We start from the raw sequence: 19,749 nt of genomic DNA on the forward strand, positions 1-19,749 counted from the left end.
AAGTTAGGAGCTCTCAAACTTTTCGTATGCCCAACTTTTTTCACAAGGAATTCCAAATTGGCGAATAGTGCACGCAAATGTGTTTCATGTGAAAAAGCTTAGCTATATGCAAAGTTTGAGAGCTCATAATTCGGCTCGCAGAGACATTTAGCAGGTTTTGACTGCAGAAATGGACTCCACGTAGTCGAAAGTACCTATAACCTAACTTGTTGATTGTTTGAAAGTCTCCAAAGACTTTCTTTGTCAGAAATATTTTTCTTACTGTGCTCTGTACTCTCCAGTTTCACACTTTCACGGAACCATAATCCTTTACTCCGAACTAATAGGTTACGCATACATATATATTTATCTTAAAAATATTTCTATTGAATCTACCGGATCTGTCGTCACCATTTTTCAAGAGTTACAAGAACCTTCTAATTTTACTCTATTTCAATTCGAAATACTCTCTCTCTCATAAGATTCAGAGCCACTAATTAGTGAGGAATTCCGGTGTGAATCCAAGTGTAAAAGTGACGTAAGTTTTCTTACTTTTAGTGTTATTCGGTTTATTCACATCTTCTATAACTCAAACCTGATCTATTCTAATTGAAAATGCAGTTTCGTGTAGTGGTCGATCGCAGTCAAACCATCGCTTATCGTCCAAATCGCGGGAGATGGAATACAATGAGACTATGGGCAGTTCAACTTGTAAGTGTCATTAAGAGAACGTCTTTTTTAAAAAACTTTCTAAAAATATTGTATGTATATCAGAATTTTTCAGCACGAAGACGGATGTTTATGGCGTTTTGCAGTGGTCATTCTCGTTATGGTCCTTCTCCTTGTCATCTTTTTTCTCCCACTTGCCTTTCATAACCTGATTTGATCTGTCGGTTCAGTTTCAGTCAAATAAAGATTAAAAGGTGATAAAATTCCTCTGCAAGCCAACATTTTGTACACTTTATCCACTACAATGTGTATTTCGACAACGAGTTCAGAAGCCAGTAACGTCACGAAAAGATTATTTTCAAACAAACTCCAAATATCTCGTACAATTTACATTTTCCAAAAGGACATTCTTTTTTGGTTATTCTAACCAGTCAGACCCTTATTCTCTCATTTTTCCTCCGGCAAATTCAACCCGCTTTTTCTTCCTGAAAATGAATAATCAAGTTGGTCCTCGTCATGCAGTTCCAACCTTGTCGGCGGTAGTGCAGCCAGAATCATTCCGTGTCTTCATATCAAAGAAAAAAACGTACACTTCAGTATGCTGCTGTGGATTCAAGAGACGAACGGTAAGAGAAAATGATGGGGTTTTAATTCCAGATTAAACGCAGAGTGAGATTAGGTGTAAGCGTTAAAAAGAAGTTCAATTAGAAAGTTTCCATGAAAATTTTCATTATAGGAGTCTGGCGTAAGAACTTGATATAACATTATATCAAAGAATCAAAATTATTTTTATCATCCTACAGTAGCGGTCACTGAAATATTAATATTTTTATTAATGTAAATTAAATGTTTCAAACAAGTTGGTGGAGTCTCTTTATTTAAAAAAATGTTTGACTGTATTCCTCTCCAATTTGGTGTGATATAATGAAAACCAAAATTCTCATGTGAGGGAAAATACCTTGAAACTTCTCACGTTTCCAATGCAAATTAAATCCAAATCAGGTATTCTTGCATTCTAGAATAAATAAATAGCCTGAAAAAGTGGTAAACTAAAATATGAACTTCAACGATAAGTGAATGCAACCAAAGAACAGTTTGAGGTCGAAGAAACGATATTGTGCTAAGCTACCAAATTTAATTACTCTTTTGTCAGTTAGATCTAATTTTCTTCTCGAATGTTTCAATGAGCTTCATTTTTCAGGCATTGATGGTTCTTATCACCTTCCTCGCACTCGGTCTTGTTGCCATCGTGGGAGCCGGTGCTGGACTTATTGGTCGCATGTGATGCCTACCAGTTTCGAAAAGACAGCAACAACATTGTCTTTGTCTTAATTCATTGTGTCATTTCGGTTAAAGACATTTTTGTGGTTTCGTTATTATAATAAGTCATAACAATCGGACCTTCATTATCAATAAAGTCTTCGAAAATTGTTTTTTCAGCATAGTTTTTTCATTACAAGCTCTCTGGTTAGACTGATAATAATTGCCAAATGTGCAATCAGGAATGGGAGCAGGAAAGTCAAACCAAAACTGGGCATTCAATTTCAGAACTTCAAATTTTCAGGTTTTCAGATTTACAGATTCTCAATTACTTCAGGAACTCCAACTACTTGCACATCCAACTTTTTATTGCTTTCACTTTGTCCCCATGATTTTTAATCTAGTTTAAACCTACTTTCAGTTATCTACCCACACACTGATAACAAGCTTTTAATTAAACTCAACGAGTACCATTATCTTTATGACCAGGTTTGATATATTCTCGAAAATCTCATGTTTTCCTGACGCAGTCAAGATTTGAGTATCATTAAAAAAGATATTTATTGGTCTGGCCGCGAAGATTCTTAAAATAAACTGAAATTTCCAAGAAACTGGCTATATATCAAAATTTGTATGTATTCAATCCAATCCATGTTCGTAATGTCAGAAACGTTCAATTTTCTTTATTCTATTCTAGATCTTGCCCTGAATAATCCTCGCTTGAATTTTTTCTGTCTTATACCAAGATTTTAATCCGACCACAGTAGTTTTTGTTCCAGATTCAGATTTTCTGGAATTCAAATAGTCTTCCAACAAATTTAGAAGATTTTGTTCTACCTAAAACCACACACATTCCTTCTTTCCAGCGCTCTTTAAAATTCCGCCTCTCAAAATTACCATTTACAGAATGAGTTCCGACGCGGAAATCGAAAATCAAATCGAAGCTGGCATCGAGGATCTTGAAGGACTGCCAGTCCGTGTTCCAGCCGATAGAGAGTTCGAGCGCTCACTCGTCTTCCAAAACAGAATCGCTTGCGTGGTAAGAATATTATCATCTTACGTTGCGGAGGGCAAGAAAGCTATAACTATTGTAGAAAAGAACGAAACATAAAATGTCGTTATAAAAAAAGAGCCGTGGGAACATTGTCTTTCACCATCAATGTACCTCTTTCATTCCTTCCGATTTTTCGTTTGGTATTATCGATTACATTATACACAACGATTACAAGGAAAGTCTTTGGAGACACCACTTTCAAACGACTTATAAATTTGGTTATAGGTATTTTTGACCGCGGTGAGTTCATTTCTGCATTCAAAACCTGCTAAATATTTCTGCGAGCCGAGTTATGAGCTCTCAAACTTTTCATATGGTTAAGCCTGTTCAAATGGAATTCCAAATCGACGGTATATACGCCATTCCATTTGTGTTACCCAGCGGTTTACCTGTGCTTTTACGTTGCAAAAATGAGAATATCTTGCGTATACTACTTATCGATTTGGAATTCCATGTGAACAGGCTTAACCATATAAAAAGTTTGAGAGCTCATAACTCGGCTCGCAGATATATTTAGCAGGTTTTGAATGGAGAAATGAACTCACCGCGGTCAAAAATACCTATAACCAAATTTATAGGTCGTTTGAAAGTAGTGTCTCCAAAGACTCCCCTTGTTAGATTAATAGATGTTTTTTCTTTAGTTTCCAATTTAGAGATACTGTAGCCCTTGTAATAGAGGCGTGAGCACACGTGTTAGTTTACAAACTAATCAGACAAGTACAACTTCATAACAATACAATTATTGAATCCCCCCGCCCTAAACTTTCCGACAAAGGTCGTGAGTAATCTAACGATCGTAAAAAGATGAGAAGCAGAGATACAGTATTCATTGTCAAAGGGATCGCTGTTTATGCGCTAAAGCAAAAAAAGTGTTAACTATTGATTTTTTTCTTTGTGTCAATAAATTAAAAATTTAAAAAAGAATGAGAGATCGTTGTCCTCTAAATAAAAGTGAGCAGATGTTCCAAAGAAATGTAAGACGACTGTCATTATTATGAAAAAAAATATATACTCGACAATAGATTTCTTCCGATGACTCACACTTTCGCCCACAAAAACATCATGCAGTTTTAACGAAAGCGATATTGATTTATTGCTTTTCCGAATATTCCTAGCCTGGTACAATGCCGTTCAGAGGTAGTGTAGTATCAGATTAAGAAAAAATAGTATGTGAAACCTTCCCTAGAATCCTAGGTCCCATGACAAACATTTAGATAAAGAAAGCATAATTATTTCAAAAATATTTTTTTAAACGACATAGCAGATTCCGTGATCAACAGTTTATGGTTGTTGTTTTTTCTTCTTGTCCTCTGCTCCTATTCTACGTTGGTGTGTCTCTAACTGATAATCAATGTACTAGGTAATTTTCAGAGCTTCATCTGCTCCCTTCTTGTCATCGTTTATCTCTATGGCCTTCTTGAATTCTTTTTGGGGAATAATTGAAGTCCTCCACCAATACTCCACCGGGCTCTTTTGGCACAGCAATTTCTCTGCATTCCACTCTCCACCTTTAAAACTTTCCGATTTTTTGAGAGTCCAATATCATTTTCATCTTACTGATTCTTGTTCTTTTGAATAAAATCTCTGTTGACACCTTCTTGTGCAGAACTGGGTCAAAAATGAATGAGATGTGTTGTTAACATACAGTTCGCACGCCAAATTATTCTAATCTCAACTGATATACTGTCTACCCAATGTGTCTTTATGGAAGACTGCCTGAGTTCAAATAATCAACTCTTCATCTTTTTTCTTTATTTCCTCATCTTCAAACTGTTACGTCTCTACCATAAACCCGTTCCAGATAGTACTCAGAGCTAGAAAAATGGAAATGGCTCCATTGAATGAGCGTCGTGAACGTATCATGCCGAATCTTCGGAGACGCGAGATGCTCCCGCTTCCGGTTCTCTTCATCTTCGGCGTAAGTTCTTTGGAAATTTTTTTTAACAAAATAGGGTCAAGCTATTTTTCAACAATTTTTATTCGAGAAAGAAAACGCCGCGGATGAATTGCCGTAAAAAGTAATTCTTTTGAAAATTGAAATAAAGCGTTTTTTGTGATATCAGGAGTTAGAAAACGATTTTTTGTATTTAAGATGTTATATTCTTGCTAACGATTTTTATTTGTTACACCACGTCTTTTGTTGTTTCGTGACTCCCCATACTGCATTAATTCTGGCTGCTACACGAATTACTTCCTGGAGCGACTTCCGTTTAAATTATCAGCTAATGTGTTTTGTTCCTTCAGTGTTTGACGTGGCTCGCTGCTCTTATCAATCTTTGCATCGTGTTCGTTTTGCCGTTGTACAGCTTATTCTTTTAAATCTGGTCAATTCATTCGAGATATGCATTTAAGATGAGAATCCAGCTAATCAATAATAGTTTGTGAATTTGTTAATTGAACTTTCATTTAAAATCTGATTGTTTGTTGTGTTGTTTCAAATATTGTAAATCTCATTGAAGCTTTATGACTCATCAGTTCTGAATGTCTCTACCAATCTCTCTACCACCCAGATTGATTCACTTCCCTCCGGAAATTTCCCACTGCATCATCACAAAATGCAACAGAGTTATGTCAACACCTAACTACGTGTCAAACATCGCATTTTCATAAAGCCCATTTCCCGCGAAATTCTGTTCACACGAGATATCAAAAGATATCGAGAGAGATATCTTGATATCACTATTCATTAAAACGAGAATTCTCACGCTCGAAAAGACAAGCGCGTTAATAAAGGAGGTGAAGAGAAGAAAATCATATGCTTAACATCGCCTGAATTCACAAAACTACTCAGCCCCCCTATTCATCGATCCATCTATTCACTATATCAAAATGGCTCGAAAAGCAACTGTGACTCCTTCCATTCACATCATTGAGCCAACTCTCGAGTCTACAAGTATTGACGAACTTCCTGTTGTTGTGGCGAGACAGGCGCCAAAGCTGAAGCCTGCTTGGAAACGCTGTATTCGGAAGGTTAGTTTGTTCTCATTAAATTTTACTACAGTATTTTGTCTCCGCTAGTTCATAGAACAATATTAAAACAAAATGAAATCATGAGTTATAGCATGAAAAAACTCATTTCCTGCGTAATCCTTTCATGCTTGAAAGGTTAATCCAGAAAGTGATTCAGCATTAAATAGATATTGTTGCGAATTAGAGAACTAGCGAATTGTACCAGAGAGAACATAGTTTTGAAAATTGAACACTATTTCCTGGTGGCAGAAAAATGATGCTTACTTAAGACGTGTTGAAAAATGTACCATGCTTTCGATTCTTTTTATAGAATGTCAGGTTACTCAGATCTGTATCCAAATATATCATGTTAGGTATCTAAAACGCCATGATGTCATTCTTGTCAAAACCCAGGACGGGCCTTGGAAAGCTTTTGTAGTCCGGACAGACTCCATTTGTTTGTTGAAATTTTTGTAAATTTTAAGTGCCAAATCGCCTCGGGATACCCGGAACGTGTCGATTGAGTGACAATACTCCAATTTTTTCTTTTTAGATTGTTTTTTTTGTGCTAGTTGTTATTTTCGTTCAGTTGTTCATTAAGTTTTTTTTGTTGAAATGAATATGTTCATAGTTGTAAATTTGAAAAAACAACAAAAATTTCAAAAACAAATCATAAATTTTTAATTTCGTAATTAGGTGCAAATTATCCTGATTGGGATTTGATTTTTCTGACTAGGCCCGGCCCGCACCTTGACAAGTTTGTATAACACTATTTTTAGCTGATACCGGTTCAAAATATTTCCAAAAATCAATAGTGTGACTCATATATCTCCACATTTCCCATGCATATTTCTCACTGCCAAGAATGAGTTTCCTCTTAGAAGGATGTTTTGCAAATAGCTAAATTACAAGTTGTTTTACAACATTCAACAGTTAAAATAACTTATTTAAAGAAACATAACTGTTTTTGCAGGTCTTCACGTTCTTGAGCCTTGTCTTCGCTCTCACTGCTTTCGGTTTAGTATGCAATTATTTCTCTACAAAATGGAATCAAAGTTAAGTGTACCGGTTTTTAGTTGCTCGTTGACAATAAATTTTTAAATTTTTGAAAACCTTTCAAATCCTTTTTTAAAGAAAAAAGTTTAGCAGACATGTTTCTTCATATCTTTTCCGACGTTAGAGTCGGAAGTTAATCCTGGTCTCAATAGAACTGAGACTAACAAGTTATATTTCTTGAATGCACTCTAATCAGGTGAGATTACACATTTCTATTAAGATAGCTAACAGAAATCAGAGTGGTCTATGTTTATGTAATGCTCCAAAAACTGCTTCATTTTTTAGTTTTCTTAATAGCTGGTTAGCAGAAAAAAGGAGAACGCTCAGATTCCCGAATTCACAATGAAATTCTCGGTTACTGAGGTACGATGAACGCAAACCGACAAACCGCTTCAAACATCTTCTATCGTTTCTCTAATTCTCTCTTTTGCCTATATCTCTCCATTACCTTCTTTAGCCGTGACGTCTTCCACATCGCACAATAGACAAGGTCTCTCATTCTATGAAAGGGGTGACTCATTCTACGTTGAAGAGAATTAGAGAAAACAGCGCGATGCGTGAGGGTAGATAATTGACCACCCTACCGACGCATTAGACAATTCGACAGGGTTGGCCGATTTCGCAATATTTTAGTTGCCAATGGTTTCGTTCTATCTGCGAATGAATGACCAGCACTCATCGGATTACCTGAACAAAAAACACAAAGAAATTTTGTAGTTTCAGAAACTCACTAATGTTAAACGAAAAATTTTCGTTCAATTTGTTGATTTAGAAGTCACTAAGCACGCTGCTTCTAATTAGAACTAAAAAAAAACATTGTGATAATTATATTCTTAGGGTTGGACGATTTTTCAAAATTTTAGTTGCCAATGGTTTTGTTTTATCTGCAAATGAATGACCATCATCCACCGGGTTCCCTGAACAAAAAACACATTTCTTCACTTACGTTTTTCTGGCACACAGTTTATTGAAGCGATAAATATACACGAAAAAACATTTTTTGGACAGGTTTAGCATTATTACAAAATTCAAATAATCGAAGGCATTAGAAAATCAACAAACAATAAACTGTAGAGGTAGAAAGTCAAAAATCCTAAGGAACAAAATTAAAGAATTCATAAAATAAACATGATATGATATTTGGAGAAAAGGTCGAACGGATGATTTGGGTCAAAGGGCTAGTTGTACTCGTGTTGTGGGGTCAAAGGGCTAGTTGGGTTCAAACATTTTAAAGATAGGAAAACTAAAATGGGTGAATATTAAATATGAAGATTTTTGTTTCTGTATATAGACGCAAAGCTGGGTGTTCATAAAATAAAGTGACAATATTGGTTTGGAATAATTCAAATTTGTGAATAGTTGATGAAATTCGGTTTTATCAACTTTGAGTTAAATATTAGAGGGGTTCATCAGATTAGTTTTGTACATTGTGTATTTTTTGGATTTTTAAATTTTTTTTCTGTGATTTTTTAAAAATATTGTGACTTTCTTATATGAACATTCAGATTAATGTCTATGCAGAGAAACAATAGTCTCCTTATGTAATAGCCACTCTACAACTACAAACTTGATAAGATATGTTTTTTGGATGAAACAGCTTCACGCGAGTTCCGGTGTCATTCGATGAATTTGTATCCTCGTCATCGCTGAGCATGGTGCAGTTAACCTATTATAGACATACGTTTTTGCCGTCCGTGAAAAAGATCGTCTTCTCATCGAACCATATCCATTCTGTGCTGGAACATCAGGAGGTAGACTGACTTCACGGTTGAAACGTGTAAGTTCGATGTCGCTTTCCAAAACACGTTGCAGTTCGGCGGGTTTCGCAAAACATGCATCATCCAGTGTACTTGGCCTATTTTTACCATCAGCCGCGTCACAGTTTACATCCATCAAGCGTCGTTGTTTAGCTGGTTTCATAAATAACTCAACTTCCATTGAACATGGTGAACTTGGCCTTTGATAACTAGTTCTTTTAACCGCCCGTGACAACGATTCTCTTTGCACTGGTTCATTTTCTTTCTTTGAAGGAGGTGGACTGCTTTCATGCTCGATTGGTTTAGCTCTTTTTCCAAGTCTTGTTTCCTGTTTATCTGGTTGTTCATTAGATTTTACATCCAGTGAATCTGTTGAAAAGTAAAGCATCTGGCCCCATGGAATCGGTTTTGGCATCCAACCGCCGATTTCTGGTTGTGGCTCTTCAAAATCGGGAATCGGGCTTAATGACTTTTTTTGGTCAATTATCACACCCTGATGTGTTACCACGTGTGTTATTTCTAAACCTTGATCGACCAGTGGTTTTAAATCCAGCTCTTGAGATATTCTTTGTTCACTGAGTAGTTCAGCCTCCGATTTTACCCAGTTTGAAGGTAGTTCCTCTATTTCCATGAGAGTGTCGTCTATTTCCTCAATTTCCTGCTTCACTGCGCGTACTTCAAAGTTGTCTCCAGTCATAACAACTTCTTCATTGGTTTCCCATGTTTCAGCACAGGCATTCAAAAATTGCTGTTCTGGTTCTGGTTTGACGTCTTCCGGTTCTTCAACTTTTACCAAAGGGCTAGCAGGTGAAACAAATGGAAATTCTCCAGGCGGGTAACAATCTGGTCCCAATGTTGCTTCCATGGGTGGGGTGTGACATTTCACTTCTTCTCTCTGCTGGTTGTCCTCCATTTCTTCATCAGGTTCTTCATCAGATGATTCATCCAAATCTTCTGGTTCCTCCTCATCACACGACATTTCCATTAAACTACTGAGTAGTGTTCTTGCCGGGTTCTCTGCCATTACTGCCTTATAGGTTCTCCCTTCTACCACCTCAAAGTCCGGAACTGTGTCTGGGAATGTGGTTTGGTATTTGATCTCTGCGTGTCCTTCTGGATCAGTTTTCGCCACGCAAGGGGAATCGGATGGTGGCAGTATTGGTTGGTTGCTTTGTTTCTCATCTCCTTCTTCAAAATGATCATCAGTTGGTAGCATGACTTCGCCAGCCACTCTTGGCATGTTGTTATTTTGTTCTTCCAGCCTCGTAGTTTCGAGTTCTTGTTGTGGTTCAATATGAGTGTCATTTGGAGCGGAAGTAGATTCTTCTGGAATTTCCAAAGATGCAGCCACAGCAAGTTCAGTTGTGTGTGATTGAAGAGAGTGTTGTCTGTGATCCGACCTTCCAACTTCTTTGTAAAGGATTTTCTCATCGTCCTGAGACATTTTTGCGAAAGAGTTATTGCGTGGATCCTGAAAATAACCACATAATTTTTATTAATAAGGAAAAATCTTTCTAAACTCACCTCTTTGACAATTCGCGCAATAGCTTTGATTGATCTCACAATTCCTCGCTTGCGTGGAACGTAGTTACGGTAATATGACTTGATCGCCATTTTGAAAGATCCACAAGGAGTGTTGGACGGATTCCTATTCTCGTAAGCATCTCGAATTCCCTGAATCGATAAAATGTTGAGTCTAGGTTTTTATAACAATTGTACATACCTTCAAGCGTCTGTACACCGTAAGTACGTCGAACAAGTCTATTCCAGGTATTGCATCAACTTCGCTTGCAGTTTTGACACCAATTGCTTTGCACATCCATTTGTACTGAAATAATTAAAGATTGACAAATCTGGAAAATTTTAAATAAGTAAACTTACCACATTGTCGTGATGAGTACTGCACATTTTGAGGCGAACCTGGCAAAGAGCTGCTTCTGCAGTTTCCAGTTTGATTTTTTCACAATGGACTGCAGCCATCAGTGCTTTGATTGTTTCGTTGGCAGTCATCGTAATACTTTCATGGTTAGTCACATTGTTTCCGCAAATAAAGCAAGGTGTAAGACCAGGAGCTGGTGGTTCTTTGCTGAGAGTTCTGTCAACTAGTTCTTTCACTCTTTCCGATTCGCCCGGCACCATCTCATCAGTATCTGTAGATTTCAGAACGTCCGTATCATCATCGTCATCTGAGGAGTCAAAAGCATTCGATTCACATTTTTTTCCAGTTTCCAATTTTTGAATTTCAGCTGAGTCTTCCATTATATTTTCTTTTTGTGCCATTGTTTCCTTTCGTTCAGCCACATTTTCGATTGCATCTGAGGAAACTGAACTTGATGAGCTAGGCTCTCCTTCATTAGCCTCGTTGATATTAAGTTCAAGTTGAGTTCGTGTAGTGACAGCTTCGAACGGTTCTCCAAAAAATAGTTTTCTGGACGATGATCGTTTTTTGAACAATTTTTCCGTTTTTGGTACATTGAGGGTCTGGTTCTGAAAAATTTCAAAGTTGAGGATATTTTCAAACTATTTAATTCTAATGTACTCACCTTTGATGGTTCCGGAAATTTGACTGCAGGATTAACATAAAGAAATAAGTTCTGAAAGCCAGGCCTTTCCATGACACTGTCATCCAAACCAGCTTCATCCAAAAAATTAGAGAAAAGCATTTTAACTCGTTGATCGTCAATGTCTTTTCTGTAGCGTGAGCGAATTTGAAAACTCGAAACATCCATTGAGCCTTCTATTTCATCTTGTACTCGTAGACTTGAACTCTCCCTGTCTAGATCTGCTGTGGATTCCTCATCTACATTTTCCAACTCTTGATGTAAGTTTTCATCTTCTGGATCTGCCATGGATTCATCTTCTTCATTTTCCAATTGATGACTTGTGCTGGTGCTGCAACCTTCGCTGTTGTCTATGCATTCCTTCAAATCCTCTCGTATTCGTTGTATCAAATTTCTGGCGAGTTCAGTTGACATGGGTTTCTGAAAGAAGTGATTAGCAACTAAGTTAAACAAAAATGCAAAAAAAGGTAGGTACTCGGTAAATGAAACCGGTTAAAAGTGAAAAAAGAAAATAATAGGTTGTTGGTAATCAACTTTTTTGGCAACATTTTTAGAAACAGAGAATGAAGAGATGGGAAAAATAAAAAGTCAAAATAGGCATTTACAGGAAAAGTCAAATGAGGACAAACATGGGGAATTTTGAGTGGAATGGAGAATCTCAACAGTAGAAACTGGATTGAAAATTATTTGACAAGAGAAATGGTTCACAAAGGATTAAAAAAAATAATGACAGTAAAGCATGGGAGAAATAAATACTTTTAACTTCCCTAAAAAAATATGATGAAAGAGAGCGAAAGTTTGCAAGTTCACCCTAAGGATGACAACCGCAAAAAGACAAAAATATCATAAACTTTTTCTGGGTGTCTTGGTTTTCAGTGCTATTTTTGAGCAAATAGCAAAGAAATAATAGTAGAGATAAAAATAGAATGAAAAAATACAAAAAATCGTGGGGACCTGTTCAGCAATCATTAAAAACTTAATTTGAAATGGATGTTTAATTTGACAAACTGCATGAAGCTACTGCTTGTTGGAGTTTCTTGTTGGAGCCTGAAAAACGAATCGGTAACATTTTGCTGAACATGTGTTGAGTTTTATTAATTAACTAATTTAATAAATTAATTGCAGACTTGTTAAAGAATATACTTGAACAAAATTATGGAAAATGTTCAGAAAATTGATTTTTGCAAAAACAATTGTTAGGAAAAATATTCAGGAATTCGAATCCGAGGCGACAGGGCCGACCCGGAATTTTGCAATTTTGCTCAATGAAACTAACTAATTTGATTCAAAAACATTGACGAACCTTTCTTGCCATCTTGACCGTCTTGAGCCCGGTTCTGCTCTCAATATATCTTACTGGACCATCATCCGAATCGGATCCTGATGCAACTTTGCGGGACTTGCGACGAGATCTTCTGATTTCTTGTTCGGGAACAAAATCATCGTCGTCAGCAGTGGTGAATTCTTCTTCGTCCATCTCCTCCTCGTCATCTTCATAGTCCTCGTCTTCCTCAGGTGGTGGAGTTTTAGCCTTTCTCTTAAGACTCTTTGGTGGTCTTCCACGTCGCTTTGGTGCTGGGTTGTAGTCGGTGTCGTTTTTAGCAAGTTTTCCGCCATCATCTGGTGTGACACTTCTGTTGACTGACTTTCTGGTTCTTGGTGCTCTCGTTTCCACGGCGGCCGAGGTAGTTGGTTGGGGACTCATCTCAATCGGTGAGAGACTGCGTTCTGGTGAGACTTCATGGTCTTGAATGTTGAGGTGACGTTCGAATTCATTTGTCTCTGCAATCATTTTACGCATTCTCGCCTCGTCTTGCCGGTCACTATGACCCTTCTCCAAGTCAATGCTCGATTTCTTGTCAGTTCCAGATTTTTGCTCGTCTAGTTTGAGGAACTTGTTTCCTTGGATACGGTAGGTGACCTCGACTTTTTCTGGCTCTGCATCCGGAATCATTCCCTTCAAAAGACGTCCACGGCTGCTGAATGCTGCCTCAGGGAAATGTTGACGACAGATCAAATTATCGCTTCCTGATTTGAGTCGTTTTTCGAATTCCGGTCCAAGCTTTTCAATCCATCTGGCAAGCCGATCCTCACTTCTCGGAACTTTCAACATGCATTTGCGATCTCCTTGTTTGGAACAGAAACAGCAGACTCCTGGATTGTCACAATCCTCATGATCCGATGGTTTGGCAGTTGGGAGCTTAAAGTCTTCTTGCTCAATCACTTTGACAGTTCCATCGTGTTGATCAGCTTCGAGAACTTGTTTTCTGGGTTGGCGATAGACTTTTGGTATGATCTCTTGCTCATCGACATCGTTTGGTTCATGTGCCTTGGATCGGGAATAATCGTCCGGTCCCATCAAGTCCTGAAATTGAAATAGTCATGTTAAAATACTTGAATTTTGTATAAAATTATTATTTCTTACATTTCTGGTATCCTTGAGGTGTTTGTATCTTTCGGCAAAGTCATAAAGAAGTTTTCGAAGTTGTTGTGCAGTGACATGTGGACGCAATGCTGTGATAGTAATCATAATATTCTGAATCATATCTACTGAGCATGTATGAATATCCTCGGCACATGTCAAACGAAGCATTGTATGAATTTCATCGAGTGTCTCTCCAAAGTGAACACGACAGATGTACGTCTTACTCTCTCTTGACATGAAGATTTGTGCTTGCATGATTGTGAACTCTCCACGGTAGATGCATCCAAGCATGATCAGAAGTTTCTCGTTGTCAATAGTGACGTTTTTCAAAAGTTCGTGCTGCTCCAAATGCCCACACACTGCACAGCGACGGTTGCAAGATCTGCGTTTTTGCAATTCCATGTTCATTCGGTGTCTGGAAGAAAATATAATTGAAAAATGTTTTTCTTTGAAAAAATGCATGTCAAAAACCGGCTAGGCACAACCAGACCGGGGATGGCCCAGCTTCAAAAAATAAATCAATTTTTGGCATTGTTTTTCAATTTTTTATCGAAAATGTGAACATTTTGATAATTTTTCAAAACTAATTTTGATTCTAAATTATTTTTGCGAAAGAATTCGAAAATTAGAAAATTTTGAATTTTGAAGTTAATTACCCAGGTCGGCCCGGGTTTTGACAAGTACATGATTTTTGACTTTTTAATTTCTCACCTTGCATAAGCATTTGAAATTGATTGATCATTCAACTTCTCACAGTGAACTATAACACGCGGACTGGTATAAGTGGAGAAATCATCGACAACATTGAAATCGTCAAAATCATCAAGTGGCTCCATTTTAAAATCATCTGGTTGCTCTGCAAGAATTAGCTGCTCCTCAATTTTTGGTTCATGAAGTGGCAGCGCGGATGAAGAAGGTTGACCTGACCTTTGGAACGTCATCGGACTTCTGATACCAGCTGGTGGCTGAACATTTGCTGGTGGAACTTGTGGAACTCCACGATTAGTAAACTTCTGAACAAAGTTCTGTTTTTGAGCGAATTTCTGCACAAAGTTGTGCGGAGTAATGTTTTGTGGCATTGGTGCATGAATATTCTTGATAATCCGTTTTGTTTGAATACCATTTGCTTGAATGATTGTAGATGGTGGTCCTTGTTGGGACAAAGTTGGAGAATTGAGTTGGACTTGGTTTTGTTGATGTTGAATGATGTTGGCTGGTGTCGGAAGTGGGCTCATTTTTCTGACTGCATTTGAGACTTTTCCGACCAAAGACGTAGAAGGTTCCTCTTCCAGCGGCTCGTCCTTAACTTTTTCCAAAAGAGGTTCCTGAGACTCCTGTTTCACTTCCTTCTCAAGAAGATCTTTTGGTTTTTCTTCTTGTGGAAGAGGTTTTGGCTGTGGCCAATATTTTGTTTTGGAAATAGCATTGTGGTCAAAAACGGCCGGTTTTTCTTCTTCCATTGGCTTTTCTTGAGAAGGATGTAATTTTTGCAATGGAACTTGTCGAATCGGGATAGCCTTTGGTACCGCTCCCAAGGCTGCTCCTTTGTACTGAATCGGTCTCGCTGTGATAGCTGACGGTTTGGTTTGACGGACAGGTTGGGTGTTAGGTAAAACTGTTCGAATAGGCGGAATTGCCATTGTTGGTGGCTTTTCCTCTTGTGCTAAACCATGTCCTCGTATTGCCATGGTTGGGATTGGTGGGTATGGTTGACCAATGATTTCCGCCACTTCACGGTCTGTACTGACGTCGTCACATCCGTGAGTGTACAGCCCAAAATATGTTCTCTTTTGAAGTCGATTCGCGGTGCTGTTCAACGACTCAATCATATCCGGTGTGATGTTATCAGTAGATGCACCTCTTCCAACAAATTTCTGATGAGCTCCAGCCAAAGAGAGACAACTTTCCAGTTCACCGTATGAATAAGTGTTGCACAAATGTTGGAACTTCCCGCCGTTGGCAAAATAGTAAGTCGCATCGACCGAAACTGCAGGAGCTGCCAAGTACTCACGTGCCATCACCGCCAAAAACTCCATGTCTGTATGACGTCTTCCCCACCACAAAAATGGACTTTCTGCTTCTTCTGGACGTTCGACAAACGATACTTGACGGTAGTGAGCAAACTCGGCCATGATAGCAGTACGACGGTCTTCAGGATTCATCAGAGAAAGATCTTGATAGAAGCACTTTTCCATTGCAGCATCTGTTCTCACAAAATCCTCGGCTACCTTCAACTCCAGCTGTTTCCATCTCAATGGTGTGAGAACATCTCGATAAGCATAGCGAGCATCCATCAGAGTCGCCATCTCGTAAAGAAGTGTCATGTTTCCATCCAAATACTGTCTGAAGCATGTGTGAAGTGATTCTCGGATGATTCTGGTGTAGCGATATCCCATATCATTGTTCTTAATGTATCGTTGAAGAGAAATAATTGCGGGGATGACTTGAGAAATCGAACTGTTTGGAGTACTCAACTCTCGGCAGTGCTTGACACATTCTGAGAGCAAACGTTGGAAGTAGACGAGATTGTTGAATGTTTTGTTGTTGATGTACGAGGTGACGTTGAAACGCTCACAGAAATCAGTGAAGGTGTCATGCTGAAAAAATAATTTGTTGAAGATCGGAACACATTTTTGTCAAATTACCAAAACAAGGCATCTCGTCAAAAATAATGATGTGTTTTCCCATGGTCCATCGTCTATCATTGGTACGTCCAACTCGGCGTTTTTCGACAGTTGCATTCTGAAACTAGAAATACTTGTTTTCAGTCCGAAAATGTTTTCAAACCACCAGAAAAAGAGTAGAAGCAATTTTTAAACATGAGAAGTTTTTTCAACCAAATTTCAAAGTTTTTCGTTGAGTTTTCACATTTTATTTTTTTTAAGTTCGAATGTTTTGAAACCCGTATTGAGACGGTCCGGGAAATAGAAAAGAATTAGTATATTTTATTTGAATTTTGACTAAAGTTTTTATAGTAAAATCTTATCATTATGATTTACTGGAACTTTTTGATGTTTGTCCAATGGAGAGACCATTTCAAATTATAGTTTCAAGAAAAAAGGGACTAATTAACTTTTTAATTTCAAATTTTTGGCACAAAAATTGAAAGTTGAAATTTCAAAACGTCACTGATAAAATTAGTTCCAAAAACACGCTGATTGATCCGAACGGACAAAAATTTTCAAAAAAAGAATTTGTTGTGTTTCAATTCTTTATTTTTTAATCTCACTAACCTTCTGAATTTCCCGTACAGGTCGGCGCTCTTTTTTATGTGTCGCACGAATTCTCTTAGTTCGGTGAGACCACGTGAAAATTCTTCGATTTCAATCAAGTCAAAGACAAACTGTTTCATGTAGTGGTAGAAGCATACATGGTATCGCTTCACCACATCACTGTTCACCACTAGATTATACACGTCGTCATCTGGGCACACAATGTTGCTGAACTTCACATTGACGTAGGTGTAGTTGTTGACAGCACGTCTGACGGATATAAGAAGGCTGTCCGCGTCCAATCTGAAAAATTGTATTTTTTGTTGATTAAAAAAAACATTTCATTTTGACCAAGAAATGTTTAAAAATCAAGTTTCGAAAAAGAACGGTAACTTCGTCAGATGGTAAGAAACGTTTTCATAAAACTGATTTTCCCAGAAACTGGTTTTCTGTCTAATGCAAATGTGCAGGATTGGGCCGGGCCTACTGTTAGTCATTATTCATAAATTTCTGGACTGATGGATTGCGATGCATCCAATTGTTTATATATTTGCACAGAAGGTTAAGCAAACTTAGGATGGAATGAAGACGTGAACTCTTATGAGACAGTTCCAAAAAAAAGAACGAGGGTAAATAATGGAAAGGAGTGTGACCAAAGAAAAATGAGAATAATACTGAGAGCAACTGTACGGGAATCAAAAGAAACTGGGAGAGACAATATATGAAGATTTCATGGCTAACTATTAGCAAAAGAAATATCTTTTGCAAAATATCAAAAATGATTCGAAAAGATTGTTTTTAAAATTTTGCGTCAAAATCTATAAAATGGTGCATGGGCAAGTAATTACTAGAAATTCGAAAACATTTCACTTTTCAACGTTTCATGTCGTGAACCCGTGAAATATCTGAGAAATCGTTCTCATTTTCGAGTAGGAGTCATGTATTGGAAAGTCAACTGAAAATGTTCAACTTTCTCAAAACAGATTTTACAACTTACCTTGGTTATTTTGTGTTAACTAAACAAAGTTCTTAATTCCAGACAAAGTGGTTAATTTCTTTCTCTATAACCAAGTAAATCCCTTCACAGTCAAAATTGATGAAAAAAGGTACCTGACCAAAATTCTTTAGTACTCAATCAGAAATCTTCGGTACTGTCTCACAGTTTTTTGACACTCCTGTTTTCAACAGGTGTTTAAAAAAGAATTAATGCAAAAAATTTGCAAAAAATTGTATGGCCAGGGAGACCATTAGATAGGATAACGTGATTTTATAGCATCGGCTTTTTCCCAAGAGATAAAATTAGTATTTTTTTGTTTCCTTCACCCAGACGCGGGTATTTATTCAATTTTCCCAGAAGCAGGCAACTTAGGTAGTTGTCCGGCACGCACAACGAACGACCATCACTGTATAGTTATTTATTAATATTCCCAAAAGCTGACAACTTTTTTGTCCTGCTCTGTTAATGCCTCATTGTACTCTTCCCTACTATTGTTCATGATTTACAGGTCATGAGAGACCAAATCAGAAAACAACTCACTCGCTCAGCAGCAGTTTGCGCAAATAGACGATTTGTTTCCTCTCGTAGAGGTCCTCAAAGTAGTGAATCGAGAAAACCAAGTATTTCTCATCATCGGTTCCATCGGTGTCAATTGTGACACATAGTGGCCCCACTGTCTTTTGGAAGTTGACAAATGGCTTTGTGGTGGCACCTAACTTCTCAACACATTTGGCCATGGCAGTTTTTTCCGGCAAAACTATTTTTGGGTTGATATGACGGACCAAATCGAGAAACGTCCGCTCTTGGACGGTTTCGAGTGGAACACCGGAACTGATGAAGAACCGAGAAAGCAGTTCGATGGTCTTCACATCCGGCTCCGCTGGTTTAGGCTCTTCTTGCATCGGATTTATAGTCCGGTGGCGCAGAATCCCACCAGCTTTCACAAGTGGAGGCTTGTTACTCGGATCATATGCTTTTGCTAGAGCAGAGAATCCACTGAAAAGGAAAAAAATAAAATCAAAAGTTTAAAACTTGAAATTTACCTCGAAGTACTGGGTCCAGGTAAGGGAGGAGGCTTTGAAGTGAGCCTTGCTTGTTGCAACGTTTGCATGATTACCTGAAAATGGATGAATTGAAATAAAAACCGGAAGAATTAAGAGAAAATAAAGGATATAGGAAAAAAGTTGACAAAATGTGATAATAGTGAAAAAATGCGAAGAGAAATTCAAAAAGAAGAAGCATTTTGGTCTGAAAACAAAAATGGTACAGTGGCAATGGAAAAACTTGAAATTCTCAGGTTTTATGCTAAGCCAGTTGAATATTTGAAATAATATAAAATATTTGTCGGCAAATTTCTCAAGGACCTTTTTTCCTGCCTGGATTGAATAAACTGTCAATTATTTGAAGATAACAAATTATCAAAGAAAAATGGTATTTTATGCCGACAACTCACGTAAATAGGGGTCATCAAAAGGAGTAAATAGGGAAATGACGAAGGCTTACTATGCAAAAACACCTGTGTAGAGTGTTAGCTATGCCTAGCAAACAAAACGTGTGAGAAGGTCAGCTAAACCGTCTGTAGAAACGCAGACAGTAAAAAATCTAATCGATTGGTACGTGAAGATGTTCACTGGGACGAATAAACAATAAGACACGGTCGAACGACTCATCTGCCGGTTAGATGTTTTAATAAGGCGGGAACGTTTTCGTTCAAAGCACAATCTTGGAATTTGAGCACAATTTTTTAGTCTATCGACTTTTCCTTATGAGATGGTGCTATTAGTGCTTTCATATATACTCTAAAACCTAAGAGTTTAAAAAACTGATTCA

General features: G+C 37.6%; 3 protein-coding genes across 3 annotated transcripts; 1 reads left to right on the forward strand and 2 right to left on the reverse strand.

Moving 5' to 3' along the window:
• Nucleotides 1–1,139: 1,139 nt before the first annotated feature.
• Nucleotides 1,140–1,933, forward strand: GCK72_025497 (uncharacterized protein; the record flags this gene model as incomplete). The annotated part of the gene is made up of 2 exons (XM_003103594.2): nucleotides 1,140–1,274; nucleotides 1,850–1,933. The coding sequence occupies 2 exons, from the start codon at nucleotides 1,140–1,142 to the stop codon at nucleotides 1,931–1,933; spliced, it is 219 nt and encodes a 72-aa protein (XP_003103642.2).
• A 6,633-nt stretch (nucleotides 1,934–8,566) lies between these two features.
• Nucleotides 8,567–11,699, reverse strand: GCK72_025498 (uncharacterized protein; the record flags this gene model as incomplete). The annotated part of the gene is made up of 5 exons (XM_003103706.2): nucleotides 8,567–10,195; nucleotides 10,249–10,398; nucleotides 10,448–10,552; nucleotides 10,606–11,211; nucleotides 11,268–11,699. The coding sequence occupies 5 exons, from the start codon at nucleotides 11,697–11,699 to the stop codon at nucleotides 8,567–8,569; spliced, it is 2,922 nt and encodes a 973-aa protein (XP_003103754.2).
• A 603-nt stretch (nucleotides 11,700–12,302) lies between these two features.
• GCK72_025499 (uncharacterized protein) lies at nucleotides 12,303–19,030 on the reverse strand (the record flags this gene model as incomplete). The annotated part of the gene is made up of 8 exons (XM_003103614.2): nucleotides 12,303–12,332; nucleotides 12,589–13,650; nucleotides 13,711–14,125; nucleotides 14,422–16,307; nucleotides 16,356–16,452; nucleotides 16,944–17,225; nucleotides 18,460–18,915; nucleotides 18,963–19,030. 8 exons carry the CDS (start codon nucleotides 19,028–19,030, stop codon nucleotides 12,303–12,305), a joined length of 4,296 nt encoding a protein of 1,431 aa, XP_003103662.2.
• Nucleotides 19,031–19,749: the final 719 nt, after the last annotated feature.

This window comes from Caenorhabditis remanei, chromosome X (assembly GCF_010183535.1).
Source record: "Caenorhabditis remanei strain PX506 chromosome X, whole genome shotgun sequence".
NCBI classification, from domain to species: Eukaryota; Metazoa; Nematoda; class Chromadorea; order Rhabditida; family Rhabditidae; genus Caenorhabditis; species Caenorhabditis remanei.